General features: G+C 41.5%; 3 protein-coding genes across 6 annotated transcripts; 1 reads left to right on the plus strand and 2 right to left on the minus strand.

Moving 5' to 3' along the window:
* Positions 1-682: 682 nt before the first annotated feature.
* On the minus strand, positions 683-4,994 carry serpine3 (serpin peptidase inhibitor, clade E (nexin, plasminogen activator inhibitor type 1), member 3). 2 transcript variants are annotated; one of them, XM_086091642.1, is made up of 9 exons: positions 4,835-4,994; positions 4,128-4,409; positions 2,945-3,157; positions 2,412-2,696; positions 1,826-2,024; positions 1,654-1,754; positions 1,486-1,572; positions 1,061-1,144; positions 683-814 (listed from the first exon to the last, which is right to left on the minus strand). In XM_086091642.1, the coding sequence occupies exons 2-9, from the start codon at positions 4,390-4,392 to the stop codon at positions 762-764; spliced, it is 1,287 nt and encodes a 428-aa protein (XP_085947768.1). In that variant the 5' UTR covers positions 4,393-4,409; positions 4,835-4,994; the 3' UTR covers positions 683-761. The 2 variants fall into 2 exon arrangements, with proteins under 2 accessions (XP_085947768.1, XP_085947767.1); XM_086091641.1 differs by lacking the exon at positions 683-814 and having other exon boundaries at positions 919-1,144; positions 4,835-4,972.
* A 2,539-nt stretch (positions 4,995-7,533) lies between these two features.
* Positions 7,534-10,061, plus strand: LOC147164909 (uncharacterized). Its single transcript, XM_086091795.1, has 3 exons — positions 7,534-8,015; positions 8,387-8,542; positions 8,603-10,061. The coding sequence occupies exons 1-3, from the start codon at positions 7,655-7,657 to the stop codon at positions 8,902-8,904; spliced, it is 819 nt and encodes a 272-aa protein (XP_085947921.1). The 5' UTR covers positions 7,534-7,654; the 3' UTR covers positions 8,905-10,061.
* On the minus strand, positions 9,950-17,867 carry fam124a (family with sequence similarity 124 member A). Of its 3 annotated transcripts, XM_086091793.1 has the most exons (5): positions 17,677-17,867; positions 17,515-17,540; positions 14,866-14,897; positions 12,486-13,225; positions 9,950-11,232 (listed from the first exon to the last, which is right to left on the minus strand). In XM_086091793.1, the coding sequence occupies exons 4-5, from the start codon at positions 13,218-13,220 to the stop codon at positions 10,666-10,668; spliced, it is 1,302 nt and encodes a 433-aa protein (XP_085947919.1). In that variant the 5' UTR covers positions 13,221-13,225; positions 14,866-14,897; positions 17,515-17,540; positions 17,677-17,867; the 3' UTR covers positions 9,950-10,665. The 3 variants fall into 3 exon arrangements, with proteins under 3 accessions (XP_085947919.1, XP_085947918.1, XP_085947920.1); XM_086091792.1 differs by lacking the exon at positions 17,515-17,540; XM_086091794.1 differs by lacking the exons at positions 17,515-17,540; positions 17,677-17,867 and adding an exon at positions 15,992-16,915.
* Positions 17,868-18,085: the final 218 nt, after the last annotated feature.

Raw genomic sequence — 18,085 nt, forward strand, 5'->3', positions numbered from 1 at the left:
TGTGATGAACCTTCTGTCTTTTTGTTGCTTGGGGGAGGGGGAAAACAGCTACAAGTTGGACATATTTTTTATATATTTTATAAATAAATTTGGGGATGAAAAAAATTTCATTTTCATTTAAAATACATGTTTTATGAACTTAATATTTAGTTAATATAGTGTTGAAGAAAATTCATGCAAAATCTATTAAAAAATGTTAATAAAAATAAAAATGTTAACTTAAATAAAACTATCAGTCTTAGCAGAATAAAATTAAAACCAAAAGGGGGGAAAAATACAATATAATTTTTAATTAATTTTTTCATAATGAAACGTTGAAATAAATAAAATACTTAATATCGACATAATATACCATTACTATTTGCGTTGAAATAACATTTTAAAAAATACATTTAACTTGTGAATATTAAAAAAATTCTACTAAAATGAAACAAAACAAAATTTAATTAAAATAGAAAAGGATAATAAAGAATAAAATAAATGTTGAATAAATACTATAATATACAATAACATAACATTTACACATTTACATTTTCTCAACATTTTATGAAAATAGAATAAGAGAAAAAAAACTCCTGAAAACACTTTTCTGGGTGAAAATAATAGGGAGACACAAAAGAACCAAGTGTAAAAAATGTATTAAAATTTTATTTACACATTTACAAAAATATTTTCCCTCTTCCGGAAGTGCCTGCAAATAAATACTGTGTGCGCACATGCATGTTTTTTTTTTTTTGTATGTATGTCATGTTATAAACATATCAAAGCAATTGGTCGGCAGGGTTCATCACTCGGCCCATGAACAAAATGGATCCTGTTGAAATATACACAAAGTTGTTTAATGACTTTAAATCATCCGTACATAATACTGGACATGTAAATGCTCAAGCCTCTTCTGAGACTACCATTACCCATAACCCTCAGGTGCATAATTCTATAAACAGTATCATTCTGCATATGTTTTGTAAAATCCTAATTGTGTATGATGGTAAGCTAAAGGTAACTAGGATAATGCACATGTTGATGCTAACAAACAAGCTAACAGCTAAAAACGAAGTACCTGTTTTAACATGTCTCAGCAAGAACAGGAAAGGTCGGTCTGCCTTGAAGACGGGAGAGCGGGAACGCTTCAGTAGCACCATGGCTGAAACATGAAATCATTTTTAACCTGTTTGTTTATTAAAAAAACACCAAGCAGTTCAATTGATCTAGCAATTGACATTAAAAAATAACCATAAATGCTTAAAATTTTAGAATAACATAGCATGTAGCATAGTCACTAGCGTCATCAGAAATTCTGGCAATATATTTGCGTCAAGGTTGCTTTTGATTTTGAGGGAAAAAGGAATTTTGCAACAACCAAGTTAAAAAAAAAAATTCTGGCAATGCCTAAGATTTCAGAACTCTGAATTGAGGCGTACCACGTCAAATATATGTGAAAATAAGTATTTTAATTTCTTGCAATGCAATGGCATTATCTCTTACCTGTGGCGGCGGCCGCCTTGGTTCCTTCCTCTGTTACTTCGATGGTGACGTCGTGGAAGGCGTCAGACACATAGAGCGAGTCTTCAGCTGCACACACAAATGACCACTCAGCTTTTCAGAACCACAATCTAACATGCATTTTTGTTCATATAGTCTGGGCGCACAGACCTGAAATCCCCGAAAAGTCAGCGTCCGAGGGACTGAATGTGTCAGCAATTCCCATAGCTGGAAGCGTAGACCTCAAGTTCAACTTGCTGTGCATCTTGAACCTAAACATGCACAAATTCTGACAACCGGGGAAAAAAGATTGTCATTCTGACAATGCCCGATGACTAATCACCTGGGCAGGAAGACGTCCATCTTGGTCCTGCGTAGGCCGGCCTCCCAGGAGGCCACGTGGCGAAAGCTCAGTTGAGCCTCCAGTGATGACAGAGGGGTCTTGCGGTCCGAAGGGAGAACCACTTGGAGGCTCAGGGAGAGACCAGAGTAGGGGAGATCCAGGACCGAGTACCTTTGGTTAGACGGTGTTAGGAACTGACCTGAACAGGGACATACATAAACATATTAATTTTAGACTCTCGCGGCTAATATAGCATAGCTATTAGTGTCTTATAGTTTACTAACATCCTCAACTAACATAGAGCATCCAAAGACTAACAAGTACAATATCCAGGTTAACGACTATTATCTGCAGGCTAACAAGTAGCATCGCCAGGCTAAAAACAGATCCACAGGTTTAAAAATTAGCAGACCAACAGGAATCCACAGGCTAAGATAGTATAGTCTTTGTGTATAGCGTCTTTATAGTATAGCGTCTTTATAGTATCGCGTCGTTGAGCTAACTAGCCTAATAATAACTGTTATCATTGGAGTAATCACTAGCATCCTTAGGCTAACAACTAGCATTGTCAGCATGGCTTCCTTACCAAAGCGGACCTCGGTGGCCTGGTGCATCATGGGTACTTTGACGGTGGTGCCATCCAGGAGCAGAAAGTGAAGATTGTGCGTGTTGACAGCGTGAAACTGCTTTTGCCACGTGCCCCTGAACACAACTGTGCTCAACAGGGCCATCTGCTGGCCGGATGGCCAGGGTGATGCCGATGCCGATAACGATGACAATAACGATGTTGAAGCCTCAGCCTGTTGAACCTCACCAGACCCAGACAGGTCGCCGCTGCTGCTTCCTGTCTGTAGGGGGAGCCATGCCTCATCTGGAAACAGGGAATATTGAGCATCCTCAGTACTTAACATGTTACGCCGACAACCAAAGGATGCTAGTTGGTAGCCTTAGGGTGCTACTTGTTAGCCTAGTGAAGCTGTAATTAGCAAATTTACAACACTACTTGTTAGTCTGCGTATTCTACTTGTGAGCTTGGCGATGCTACCGATTAGCCTGAGTGCTAGTTGTTTGCCTGTGGATGCTACTTGTTATCCTGAATATGCTAACTTTTAGCAATACCTCTGCGTAAATTATTCTGCTGCTGGTGATCTTTCATCACACTGACATCAGCCCAGCGTTCAACATTATGCGCAAATCCTGTCGCTAGTTTGATGCTGCTCTGCACCAACAGGACGCATGTCTGCTGTAGCCACGCCTCCTTTGACGCCATTGGACTGCTGCTGTTGTTGACCTCAGCCTGCCACTGCAGCAGCAACTCTCGAACGTGAGCATCTGTGGGCAAACAGTTTGGAAAATTCAGCCCCTGAAGCCAGTTGCACTGAGCAACATGCAATTTGGTAGATATGCCTGTCATTTTTAGACCCACAAAAAAGTGTCAGGACAACATGCCCAAAAAGACACAGGGAATGGACAGTGTGCTTGGGATATTCAACCCCTTAAGCCAGTTTCAGTTAGTCGCATGAAATTTGGTAGACATATTTATCATGAGTCAACCCACAAAAAAAAAGCCTCAGAAAGGGATATTCGACTCGACTCAGGAAGTCTGCCATTTTAGTCGAAAACTGTCAATTTGGGGAATATCTTTAAAATGTCAGCCCCCATAAACTATTTATACTTAGCAACATGAAATATTGGTCAACATGTCTGTCACGAGTAGACCCACAAAACATAGCCTCTGGAAGCTATACTCAGACACAGGAAGTTGTCCCTTTTGGTTTTTAAACTCACCATTTTAGGGTTATTTAGATTATTTTTAGGGGTCCTTTGAATTTTCAGCCCCTAAATACAGTTTCACTGAGCAGCATAAAATTTAATAGACATGTTGATCTTGAGGAGACCCACAAAAAAACTAAAGAAATTATTCCCAAATACACGGTGGAAGTGTGCTGTTTTTGGTTTTAAATAGGGTCGTTGTTGTTCACCTTATGCATTTTTTTTCTCCAATTGCTTCCAAATTTTAAGCACGTATACTCGACCGATAAATGACGCTAATTCACAAAATATTTCAGTTTCGGCCATTGTGTGTGGACGGAGCATGACGTTAACTTTGTTGACTGGCAGCTCTCGTCCTGCTTGTAATTAATCGCGGTGACCTCTCAACCCGGCGGCTTCCAAGCAGGCGTGTGCGTAATGAGATTAGCAGTGCGTGGAGGCGGGTATCACAGCTCCGGACCCTCCTCGGGTGAGCTGCAACCCCGCCGCTCCACACCGCCTGGCACCAACAGCGCTGACTGGTCTGTACCGTTGACGTCGTAGCCCAGCCCAGCCTCCAGCTGTGCCCTGGTGTTTCCCCGAGCGCCGAGTTGCAGGAGGCCCAGGGCGGCCGCCACGCCGGACGGAGACACCACCAGGTTGGCGTCGGCGCGGCCCTCGACCACGGCGCGGTACAAGGCCACGGCGAAGCTGCCCTGCCGATGCCTCAGGCCGTCCTGCAGGCTGCTGGTGCTGTGGACCGGGGACGCCAGGCAGAGGAGAGCCAGGATGGCGAACTCAGGGAGGCAGTACATCTCAGTGTTCAAAAGTTCTGGAAAATACAACAAAAACGCACTACTGTATTGACATTTTATTATTTACATGCCTGCATACATGAAGTAACAAATTTACATTCCTTTCATATTTATGTACAATTATTAGCATAAAGCGTAAAATGTAGTGGTTATAGTTCACTATAGTAGATTATACTACACTATGTATTGTTATTGCATTAAATTACTACACTTGATGTATTACTGCATTCAAATTACGTATGATTAACGATTATGAGTATGTTCCTAATATATTTGTCACCTTATTATAATGGTAATGATAATAACTAAAACATTTTAGACTGTAGGTTATAGCTACTGAAGCACCAATACGTGTCCAACATTGCCCTTAATGAAGCTGATCGTGCACATTATAATTTACTTTTATGCATGTAAAATGCGATTTGATGAATGAAAAGAGTACCTGTGAGTGTTGGGATGCTTCCTGCTTGCAGTCGTCCGCTGTTTCCCCGCACTGAATCATGAGACCACTTTAAAGAGGAGACCCTCGGCACCGAGCTGCTGCTGCTGCTGCTGGCGGCGGTGGCGGACTCTGGCGGCGACGTCCGTACCACCGACTTCCGTACCAGCCGCCCACCCGCTGGCCGAGGGTGCGCGCCGCCCTCCGCAACCGCAAGGAGTTGCTGCGTGGGCGGGGCTGGCGGTAAGACGCACGCCCCCTGTGTTCATGCAAATCCCTCACTAACAACTCCACACACACATTTCAGAACATAATTTACCATATTTTTATCGAAAAATCTTCAATGTAACACTCTCCATTTTCATGAACGTCAAAGACACTTTAGTCCTGGCTCAACCCACCATAAATGTCATGTCATCAAAGACACCTAAGACTTAGTCAACCCAGCATATGTGTTTCCATAAACAAGAAAATTTGGTCTTAAGAAGTCAGTATACATGTATTTAGAAACATCAAAGACACTAAGTCCTCAACAATACTGATGTGTTTATATAATCATCAAAGACTTTCTCAGTTAACCTAACTTTTTTCATAAACAAAGACAATTTAGTCCTCGTTCAACCTATCATACGTTCTCACAAACATCAAAGACAGTTTAGTCCTCAGTCAACTGACATACATAGTCTTCAGTGAACCCAGTATGCATATATCCAGAAACATCAAAGACATTAAGTTCTCGTCAATACTGATGTGGTTACATAAACATCAAAGACAATGTAGTCCTCGCTCAATCTAGCATGCATATTGTCACATACATCAAAGACACTTTAGTCCTCAGTTAAACCAACATACATTTTCATAAATCTCCCACACACTTAGGTCCTCCGTCAATCCAACATGTTTCCATAAACATCACAGACACTTAAGTTAACCCGACAAATGTTCATACAAATCAAAGACATTAGTGTGCATAAACATCAAAGACACGTTAGTCCTCGCTCAACCTGACGTGGTCTCATGAACATGAAAGACAATTTAGTCGCGTGAACCCAGTATACATATATTTAGAAACATCAAAGACACTGTAGTCCTTGCTCAACCTAACATACATGGTCTCATAAACATCAAAGACAGCTGTTTTTGTCAACACACTGAAGTCTACATTTGTATATTTAAAAAAAGCCTGTAGTCCTCAGTGAATCCAACAAAGTTTTTTATAAACATCAAAGACACATGTCTTCACTCAACCTGACATCCATGTTCTCATAAGAAGTCCTCCTTGAGGTCAAAAAAGAAAAGAAAAAAAAGAGCAATGATGATGACATTACCGAATGAACAATACTGAGCTCTTTAGAAAAAATAAAAATAAAAAAATAAAAAATAAAAAAAGAAGTCCTCCTCAGTGAATGTAACATGTTTTTAGAAACGTCAAAAACACTGAAGTCCTTAATTAACCTAATGTACGTGTTTTTGTCAATGTAAGAGTCTTCAGTGGCAAACATACATATTTGCATAAACATCAAAGACACGTGTGTCCTTAAGAAACCTAACATGCATTTTTTTATGAACATCAGACACTTCAGTTCTTAATCAGTATAACATATAAGTGTTTCATAAACAGTGAAGTCCTAAATGAAGCTTCATGTTTTACAAGCATCAAAGACCCATAGCTCTGATTTGGTAACGTTAAAGCAACAGTACGTAAAGTTGTGGTCGAGGCACTAATGATGTTTGTGGTGGCCTACATGCTGGTGGATTAGGGGTGACCGCTGGCCGGTGACGACGGGCCGGCGTCGCCATCGCGATGTGCCAGGTACGCCGCCAAGGATTAGACGCGGTGGAGCTGCCCCACGCCGGCTCCGCATCGCGGCGACGAGAGCGTGGCGGGAAAAGGAGCATGGGAATGAGTGAGGACAAATCCCAAACCGGGTGGGAATGTAGTCACGCATTTAATTGGTAGCTCCCAAATATCCAACCATTATCAAACATAGTCCTCAAAAGTCCTCATGTGAACTCAGTGGTTAATTGTTCATCATGGCATTAGCAGTTAATTGTATTATTATTATTTTTTTTTTTACACCTGTGTAAATTTGACCCCGTGACAGATTATTTCTTGTCACTCAATGAATAACGTAAACAATTAAATGAAATGAATATTACTCAATAAATATATAGTAAAAATGACTTCATAAATAAATTAAATGAATTGAATAAATAGATAAAATGTAAACAAATACATGACTGTAAATAAAAATATGTAAATAACTACATTAATAGAAAATGAATAAGTTAATAAATAAAGACAATTACTCCATATATAAACAAATGTCATTGAATTAATATAACTCAATAAATACATTAAATAAAAGTAAGTCAATAAATAATAGAAAGAAATGACTCAAATTAATACATAACAAATAAAAAAAGACTTATAAATAAACATTATGTAATTGACGTAACATCACTCGTAACTTTTTAACGTTTTTTTATTTTTTTAACTTTATTGGAATTCACAAAACAAATCTTGGCAACGGTAAAATTATTATTTGCATGTATGAAACCACCATAGGGAGATTGCCAGAAGTAACATCAATTTAATCGGGTAACGCAAAATTGCGTAAAGGATTTCAAACAAATCTATGACGTCACATGTTCATTTGGTCGCTCATTGGTGGAAGAAACCCACGCTGTACGTCATCACCACGCGACGGTAGACGATTATTTACAGTTTACACCAGTGCAGTCTAGTCAACCGTCCCACAAACCCGTCTTCTGCTGAATTGTTCCACGTTGTCCTTTTTTTCGGTGTTATTTCCCACAGTGATGGCACCGCAGAAGAGCAATCCGTGGTCCGTGAGCGAGGTGACGCAGTTTCTGATGCTGGTGTCCGACGACAAGATCCAAGTGGAGCTGGACGGTACTCGCAACGAGAAGGCGTACCGCGAGCTGGCCGAGCGAATGGCCTCGTTCGGCTACGAGCGGACCTTCCGCCAGTGCCGCGAGAAGCTCAAAAAGCTCAAGAGTGACTACCGAGCCATTAAGGACAACAACAACCGCGGAGGTTCCAACCGCAAGAGTTGGAAGTGGTTCGGACAGATGGACGCCATATACGGACACCGGGACAGGGACAGCGGCAGCAGCCTCAGGGACGACTGTAGTTTCTTGAAAGTTATCATCGAGGACGGTATGCTGGAGACGTTAAATCAATTTACCTTCGTTTTAGTTTGTAACTAAGTACCAGTACTTTGTTACTAAGTACAAATGCTTTGTTGATTTTGATTCTAGGAACGAGCACTATGTAAGTTATAAAGTAAGAGGGAACAAAATTTGCATACTGACATTTTTAAGACATTAGACATTTGTGCAATTTATCAAAATTTATTTTACGAAATTATAACAGTCATGAATGAATAAATATTTAGTATCTTAGGTGTGTATTTCACAATGCAATTAATGGACAATTGTCAATTATTTTATATTTTAAATTAATTGATTTTCTATTGTTATTAACTTCCTATGATACAACCATTTTGCTTTATGAAAATAATCTTTAAGATTTCAGCCCGACATTGGAGAACGGCACTTTGAGCCCCAAAGGCGACCCTGTGGTGCCTCCAGAATCCGTACCCACCCTTTCACAACAATCTGAGGTGGACTCTGACGTAGAAGATGACGATGTCAGCGTGCCTGAATTTTCACCGCCAAAGCGCAGTAAGTAATGGAAACGGCCCAAAATTGCACTGTACTTTTCATCCTCTTGTGTCCCCCAAGATGGACGTCGGAGGACGCCGCGAGACGCTGACCTGGTGGCCGTCCTGCGCGAGATCCACTCGGCAGACGTGGTTCACCACCGCGTAGAGGAGGCGCAGCAGGAGCGCGCCGTCCGCCTTCAGGAGCTCCAGCTACAGCAGCGGGCTGAACAATTCCAGCTGGCCGTGGAGGAGATGAGACTTTCCAGGGAGTCTGAAGAAGCTCTCAGGAGACAGGAGCTGGACACAACCAACGCCTTCAACCAGGCCTTCTTGACCATGCTCGGGAAGCTGGTGGAGCGCTCCGACTCGCAGCGACCATGAGTAAATGGCCCGACAGTATGGTGGCGAGGACAAACACTCCACAGGAAGTTGACAAAAGGCGGGGATGAGGTGAGGTGAGTGAGGGTGACAAATTAGTGGAATGTTCCAGTGAGATTGACAGAATTGTGAACCCTCGAAGTGATACTGACAAAATGGTGGAACGTTTCAGCGAGGTTTACAAAATGGTTTAACGTTGCAGTGAAAAAAATGGTGGAACATTCCGCTCACTGACAAAATGGATGAACGGTTCAGTGATGTTCCACTGATGAAATGGTGGAAACGTTTCACATACAAAATGACGAAATGCTCAATTGACAGAATGGCAGAAGGTCTTGGGGAGAAAATGGTGGAAAAGTTTCATTTACGAAATTGTGGAACAACGCATTGACATATTAAAGGAACGTTCCAGTGATGTTCCACTGACATAGCGGAATGTCCTAGTGACAAAATGATGGAAACGTTTCACTCACAAAATGGCAGACAATCGTTACACTCACAAAATGGCCAAAAGTTCTGTTGGCAAAATGGTGGAACATTAAAATCACTAGTGGCACTTACAAAATGGTGGAACCTTACAGCGACAACAAAAAACTGACCACTGTGGCGTTAGCCATGCTGTTTTGTTCATACCATGATGATTGACAACTGTCAATCGCTCGAAGTTGACTCCATCTTCAGGTTATGGTTGAAGTCAATCCCAACTGATGGACAGCTGGAGGAGGAAGTGTACGTCACAAAGTAAACACAAGACGGCAGCATAGCACTTCCATCCAGTTGGTTGCGACATAAAAGCCAAAAAATATATATTTTATTCTTTTCTATTCCTGTTTACACTCACTGTTCACTTTATTAGTTACTCCTGCACAATAATATCCATTGTAAAAATTTATTCTGCCTCTTCAAATATTGCTCATTTTTGATTGAAGTTTTTACCTAATGAAGTGTCCAGTGAATGTACTTCTCTGTTATCTGAATGTACATTATGTATTATAGCTATTTTATTTGACAATGTTTCCGTCCATGTTATTTTTCCATCAGGCCAAAGTATGCAAACAAGTTTTTATTTTTAAACTAATAATTAAAAAAATGTTTTGGTATAAAATACTTGTACATTAACTGTAAACACAAGTCTATTAAATGCAAATTTACACATTTTAGCAACATTCATGTTTAAATATACTCACCATTGGAACTCAGCGTCATAACCACTGTCTTATACAATAAACAAAATGACAACAAATATATGGAGGACCAAAAATGCCACAGTAAAAAATACATTTATAAATAAAAGCGAAAATAACTAAATATAATAAAAAGAAATCCCAAAAATAAATTTAAATGGAAATAAGAACAATATAAGTAAAATTAAATGTCAATCCATAAAAAAAATGCTCTGCTAATATTAATTTCATGCTGCAGACGTTGTCAGCATGAAATGCGTCATGAAATGTTATTCAAATGAGGCGGGCTTAAAATAAATACGAGAAGAGCGCTTTTATTTATTGATATTTAATTCTATTTATATATTTATTTTGTATTTATTTTTGTATTTATTTGTATTTTATGTATATCTATTTTTTTGTTTTTTCCATTTATATGTTTTTTTTGTATTTAATTTTTGAATAATTTTTTTATACATCCGTTTTTATTTATTTAGTTTTTTATTTTGACATTTTTGGTCCTCCATACAAATAATCCACAGTGCCTAAAAATAGTCCACAGTATACTACTTGTCTCCAGGGGGCAGCATAGTGGTACACATCAAATGTAGAATTCCTCGACTTCGTCCTCTGCACATTCTTTTACAAGCGCTTCATGATCGCCCCCATTGAGACGCCCCGTGGAGCCTTTCCCATCCTTTGTCCGCTCTCGCAGGGCCGTTTTGCCCTCTGGATCGAGATACCGCGCGTGGGACACCACGGGGCCCGCTTGGTGGACATAAGCCGACACAACACTGAGGTCCACCCCGCCCATCCGAACCGTGGTCCCAGTGTCCACATCCGTCTCCTCGGCGCCCACCAGGGCGTCCACGTTGAGGCGGAAGGGAGGGACGAGGGAGGCGGTTCGCTGGAGGGAGCGGCTGCGACAGTCCCGGTGAGGCGGGCTGGCCGGGGGTCCTGGCGAGGAGCTGAGGTTAGGGAGCGAGAAGAGCGAGTCGGAGCGCCCCCTTCCTCGACCCTCTGAAGGATGGCACCACTCAGGATAGAAGTCGTCCTCCTCGCCGCATAGTGGGAGGGAGCGCATTGAGGCTTGGTGATGCGAAACCCTGTGGCGGGGGGCCGCCCGATGGGGATGATGATGGCGTCGGCTCCAGTGAGCACCTTGCACCTGAACAGGACAGGAGAAACACAACAGATTAACTATAACAACATCCACCAAGGCACAATAGTCCTAATCCAGATCGGCCATATAAACAAAAAGTGTTCCCAGGTTATTTGTGAAAGGCGACCTATGAATTTCCTCTAAGCTAGTCTCTGTGTTAAAGGGTGATATAGTGGAAAAGGCCGGACTAAGGTCTGAACTTTATAACCCAACGCTGACTTCTCCTGCCCTGCTGTGTTGTGAGCCATTGTCGCGGATGCACCAACTTTCCATAAACTGTGTAAAAGGGGTTTAAGAGCATCTGTCACTTGAGGATGGCTGTCGGCACACATTAGCACATTGTTAGCCTCCAATAGCGCTAATGGATTGATGCTTAATCTGATTCAACTTTCCAAACTAATCTCCCACCACCTCGACCCCCCAACTGTGAAAATGATAGTGACACAAAATGTTTACAGTCAGGAATTCTATCAACGTGTTCTAGGAGAAAAAAAAAACATTCTATAACTAGACAAGAAGAGACAAAAAAAAAGCAAAGTTGACACTAATGAAGTGAAGACACTGATTCAAGAGAAAAAAAGGCAAAATAGAAGACAAAGAGACTGGAGGAGAGGACAAGTTAGGCAAAGAATGTAAGAGAAGCAAAGGCAAGAAAAAAGAGATGTAAAAGATGGGAGAAAGCAAGATTGGCAAAAACAAGAATAGAGAAAACAATAGGAAATGAGACCGAACGAGAGGAGAGGCCACACGAGAAGAAAAAACTAAATAAGTCAAGTCAGTGATGAGAAGCGAAGACTAGTGATCATAGCTTGGAGAAAACCAGAGATAAGAAGATGAAAAATAACAGCAGAGGAGAAACCATGAAAAGACCAAAGAGAAAATGAGTAGAGTAGACAAGATCATAGAAAGCAAGACAAGAAAGTATGACGAGAAGACAAAAGAGAAAACAAGTAGAGAAACCAAAAGAAAAGAAGCCAAGATGAGTTAAGAAAAGACCAGTGACAATTTGAGAAGATCGGAGAAGACCACAGAAAAGTAGACAAAACAAAATAGAAAAGAAGAAGACAAGATTAGAGAAAAGTAGACAAAAGAAGACAAGTGAGGATGAGAAAAAACTAGAAAAGAAAAGAAGCCAAGAAAGGAGACGAGAAGACCAGAGCAGAGAAGATGAGAAAAAATGACCATACACTAGACTAGATGAAAAAACTGGAGGACAGAGAAGACAAAAGAGACTGAACAACCAGAGACAAGGTTCTGACCTGCAGCAGTATCTTATTCCCGTCGTAGTCCTGCGTCTGCCACCTCACGTCACTGATGGGTCTGCACGCGTTGGGCAGGAGCGGCACCAGGGCGCCCACGTCTCGCACCCTCACCTCCACCACGGTGGAGTCCAGTGGGACCGGCCGCCTCCCCCTGGGCAACCTCCTGAAGGCCATCTGGACCTCCAGGTGCGGGTTGGCGTAGACCACCAGGAAGCAGAAGTCGTGCTTTTTGTGGGCCAGCCGGCGGCCCAGCAGAAGCTTGTACAGCCGCACCGTGTGGGCGTAGTTGTCATGGCAACAGTACAGCGTCAAGCGGAGCGTCCCTTTCCCGTAGCGCACCCCCCTCAGAGCCCACAGCGGGGTGCCGGACCCCAGCGTGAAAAAATCCTGCGTGGACGCCGCCCCCAGCCGCCGCCCTCCGCTCACCTCCTCGCTGTGATGGTACCGCCAAGGTGGGCGCGCCAGCTCCTCGCCGCCACCACAGCCCTCCTGGAGGAACAAGATGACCGCCAGTGCCGGTTGGGGAGCGCCCCCCTGGTAGCCGTCCTGATGCTTGGGTCGGTGGCGCTTGAAGGAGGCGGCGCGCTCCGACACCCTGAAGAGCTGCAGCTCAGGGTGGAGCCACGCCAGCAGCCCGTCGGCCGCCCGCTGAAGGACCTCGCCCTCGCCCGGGTCCGCAATCAGGTGCGCGCTAACCAGGAAGGGGTCCCGCTGGAGGTCACCCGTCCACATGTCACCTACACAACCAACAAAAGCTGTATTTTTTTTTTTATCTCAAGTTTCAGAAAGTTCTTGGTCGTTCCTGGAACGAAAAGGTTCTAATCATCTAAAAAAAAACGGGAGTTTTGGGAATCACAGAACTTCGCATAGCTGATTGGAACATAACCAGAATGTAAAAACCCTGCCACAGGTGTTTCTACTCAACCGGCAGGTAAACGAGCTGTGGGGGGAGGACCGAGCTTTAACTTGATCCCAAATAAGTCTAAATTTTTGCCAAAAACTTTCACCCCAAATTTGTAAACTTGAGCCCAAACCAATTTAAATATGCAGCCAAAATCTTCTGAACTTTTTGTGCAAACATTTTGCTTGATCAAAGCTAAACGTTTGCTAAACCTTGAGCCCAATCCTAGCTACACTTTCCCCAACTTCATCTAACCATTTGCCCAAATCTTTTGCCCAATTCTGTCTAAACTTGATCTCAAATCAATATAAATTTTAGCCCAAACCAGTTTAAACAAATAATAATCAAAACCTTTTCCCAACCTTTTAAACTTTTGCCCAAAACTTTACTCAAATTTTTTCTAAACCTTTGCCCAATCCAATCTAATTTTTGCCCAATCCTATCGAAACCCAAACCTATAAAAACTGTAGCCCAAAACTTTCACAAGTTTGCTCAAACCCTTTGCACAATCCTGTTTAAATTTTAGTCTAAGTATTTTATCCAATCTTATTTTAATGATTTGTACCAAACCAAGTATTGGTTTCGGGCCGATACCTGGCCTTATTTCAAAGTATCGGTACTCGCAACCTTCTTGTGGCCATTTTACGACCAGTAAATGTTATATATCATAAATATTAGCCTTTGCCTAAAACGTTTTCCTAAACATTTTCCCAAAACCCTTTGCCCAAACTTTCTTTTCTGCTCTTAAATAAAGTTGAGTTCCAGTTTAAAGTTCTTAACTGCATTTGCAACTCAAGTTCCATTTTTAGTGTTTACCCTCTGTTGAGAGGCCCATGCATGGGGGTGGGGGGGGTCTCCCGTGAGGAGTCTCATTAGTGTCATTAGGAGTTTGTCAATGCAGGAATGTTTCCCACCACAGCTGGGATGCATTCAGGTGCACTCTGTTTTTTTTTAATACTACAGTGTAACACTTTTTTTTTTCTCCTTTGTGTTCACTATTGGGCCTGGCACAACTAATGATGATGTCATATAAAATAACACGTTCAACACTAACTTAGCCAAGAAGAACAGTGTGTGTGTGTGTGTGGGGGGGGGTGTACACATATCTATGAGTAACTACATGTGTGTATTGGCACAATGAGTGTGTATCCATCTGTGTGCATACATTATGAGTCTGTTGAGGATCGAGGTGTGTCTTTGCCAAACCAATCAAAACCCTTGGCCACATTTTCTGCCCAATGTTCTTTGTAACCATGGTAACAGTCAACCAATCATGATACCGTGACGAGCTGCCGCTGCAGCCATGTCAGTGATAATTAACAGTATTTTGCTTAATATCATGTGACACACACACAGTCGTTCGTACTTCCTGTGTTGCAGATTAACAAACTGCAATTGGCTCTAATCCTCATCGTGACCCACAAAGCTGACGAGTGGACCTTTTTTTTTACTTGTGTATTTGTGTGTTGTACTTACTGCTAGTAGATGACAAGGGACTGTAATCAGACCTGCAGAGGATGAAGAAGAATGAGAAAATGTATATTAAAATAGTTGTCAAATGCCAGAAAATTAAAAGTTAATTTATCTTCACCTTTTCCCCAAACCAATCCAAAGTTTTCTAGAACAATACAAACTTTTGCCCAAATAAATGTAAACGTTTACCCAAACTAATGTAAATTTCGTGTCTAAAATTTTTGTCCAACCAAATATAACATGTTGCCAAAACCAAAGTAAACTTTTACCCATACTTATGTAATTTTGCTCAAAACCTTTTACCCAAAACCAATGTGTATTTTCGCCCAAACTACTCTTAACATTTGCCCAAACCAACCTAAACTTTTACCCAAAACCTTTGTACATTTTTTTACTGAACACAACCCAAACCTAAGCTTTCATTGCACTGGTAATTCCGTGGCACATGTTGATGCCTTTCACGCAGCTGGCACGATTTAAGATTCCCAGTCAGTGCACCAATTCCTGGTCCCAAGCTGAGATAAAAATGGGGTGGGTGTGAGTGATTTGCTTTGGGGGCCTCTGATAGGGAAAAGCAGGAAGCCACTTCTTATCTAATCTTTTGCAGTTGCCTGTAAAATTTGCCAGCTTCCGACATACAGTAGTATCAGAGACGTTACGCTGCCCGCGTGTAAGGTAGTAAAGGGAAGCTGTCTATTAAACGATCTGAATATGAATTGAAAACCTTGGTTGAGGTCTGCGTGAAAGGCACATGAAAATGACAGCGAGAGAGGCAGGTCACACCCTGGAAAGGTCGCCAGTCAATGTCAAGGCACGTAGACAAACAATGGACAGGTCGCCAGCCTGTGTCTGAGTGCACTGTGATGCCTTTTTAGGGGCGTTGTCACTCCAAATGATTCATTCACTACCACTAACCATAAAATGAAGCTCGGGAACTTTGGGGAAGGATGCAAAGAGGAAAAAAACGGCAATAAAAGGACGTCAAACAAACAATTTGGAGCAGACAGAAGCAATTTAGTGAGCCGACTCGCAGCGTCCAAAGACAATAATGGCCACCGGCAGCAACAAAAACAAAACACGCTTGAGGTTTGACTGTGGTATGACCTGCCAGCTTTGGATCCGCACCAACCTTCTTCCTCCACTTTTTGGAAGACACTCCGAGGCAAGGACGGCCTTTAAAATTCTAAACCTTCAGTTCCTGTGTGGTCTCGTCCTTGGAATAGTCCCGCTGGTCATTAAACTTCCAAGCTGCCCCATCCAAAAATGTCCCCAAAATGCAAATAAAAGATGAGGAAAAGCAGGGATCACTTTCAGGATTGATCTGCTGCCCGCTTTCCCGCCTTCGCTCCAACTTTGGCTGGCGGGACGAGAATCAAAAGTGTGGGAGAGACCGCCGTAACTCTGGCGGGAAATTCCTGGGCCGACTTCGAATCCCCATTTCGTGTAAACGCCTGTTTGTACAGGACAGCGATGTATAGTAAGAAGAAAAAAAAAAGGAAAATGCTGCTTTGACAGGCGGTGTAAAAGGGGGCTATTACTACCTCCTGAGGGTGAAAAAAAAAAAAAATTCTAAATCAGTTAATTTCCTTAATTATACAGAAAAGCGGCACGCAAAAAAAAAAAAAAAACAGCAGATGACTTTGCTTTGTGAAAGGGGCTACTACCTCCAAAAACAAAAAATGTCCTGTGCTTCGGCCATTCTGTATCAAAACTCACTGTGATACCATTTAATCCAGCCACACTGCCATAAATCCTATTTGGGGGACTCCTTAATTGAGATGGACACGATGCTGCTACAGATTAGGAACGCGTCTGACTGTGATGTCACCACACAGACACACACAGGTGGCTGATAGAAAAGTGAACATGTTAATCCTCACTGTCATCTGGATTACTTAACGTGTATCTAATATTAGGGAGGCGTGTAATCTGATGAGATCCAATACAGCACATAGGAAATATTTCTTACATTTGAAGGGGAAGGGGGGGGGGTTATTTTTAAAATTGTTATGATGCCCTAACATGGTGAAAAATGAAAATATGATACATCCATATTATATATACGAATTTTAAAGAGTTAATTATAGGATATTTTTGGGGCGATTTTAGCACTTACAAAAATATGTTTTTGTCATTGGAAAAAATAAACGATGTCATTAAATAATTTTCAAGAAGTGTTATATTTTTATCATTAGTATTAGGCTCTATAAAATGGGTGACAAAAAAAGGATTTAGTCATTTTGAATGAGTCACTTATGTTTAATTTTAAATCTTTAAACACCAGTAAAAAAATAATTAATTAATTTACACAAAATAGCATTCAAGGAGTATTATTTTATCTATTATTATTATTTTATTATTAATAATAGGCCTGAGGTGATTTTAAAAATACAATTATAGTCATATTTCCCTAACTGCGTCAATTATATTTTTAAGTATTTATTAACGCTTTAAATGCCAGTATATAAAAATAAAATGCTTTAAATGTGCAAAACTACTGCTGTCTGGTGGACATGTTTCATTGTAACTCATTAAGGGACATAAATGACTATATTAACATACATTAAGTTTTTTTTTTCTTGCATTGGACCTCATGAGATTCTTCGTTCTAGTTTGTTTGGGTCACAACGACAGCACAACAACACAACATACCACTCGTGAGGTCCATTAGTTAAAGTCTGAAAAACATGCGTTTCAAAAGCATTATTAGTACGTCAAAAATCATGTGACATACAACATATATGTAATGCATGTTGTCATGTATAGCTGAGCATCTGGTAGTGATTTCTTCTCCTCTCTTTTTTTGCTACTCACCCTGCAGTTTCTGCTCCCGAATCCACGCACTCATCTTCTACGGAGTTCTTTTCCATCTCAAGAGTGTATTTAATGAATGTAAAAGGTAGCGAGGCGCATTGTTTGTTTGTAAAATTGCTGAAAAACACGCACCAAGGCGGGAATGTTGAGCAGGAGTTGACTGACTGGACTGAGTCTAGTAGTCTACAGTCTGCCTGATACGTCGCAAGCAACAGGAGACTGGAGTCAGACGGTGGTGCCTTCATAGTACCGTAGGAAATCTAATCACTCGCACGACAATACTCGGTCGGGTTTTCGTATGTCTGTCCACACATATCTCTCAGACGTGATTTACGTCTAGAGTTTGCCTACATATTTAATGAAGAGTCATTAAATGGGGAAATAATATGTAGGTGGCGAAAGAGTGACA

Source organism: Leptonotus elevatus, chromosome 12, assembly GCF_054856555.1.
Source record: "Leptonotus elevatus isolate MCC_2025b chromosome 12, RoL_Lele_1.0, whole genome shotgun sequence".
Taxonomy (NCBI): Eukaryota; Metazoa; Chordata; class Actinopteri; order Syngnathiformes; family Syngnathidae; genus Leptonotus; species Leptonotus elevatus.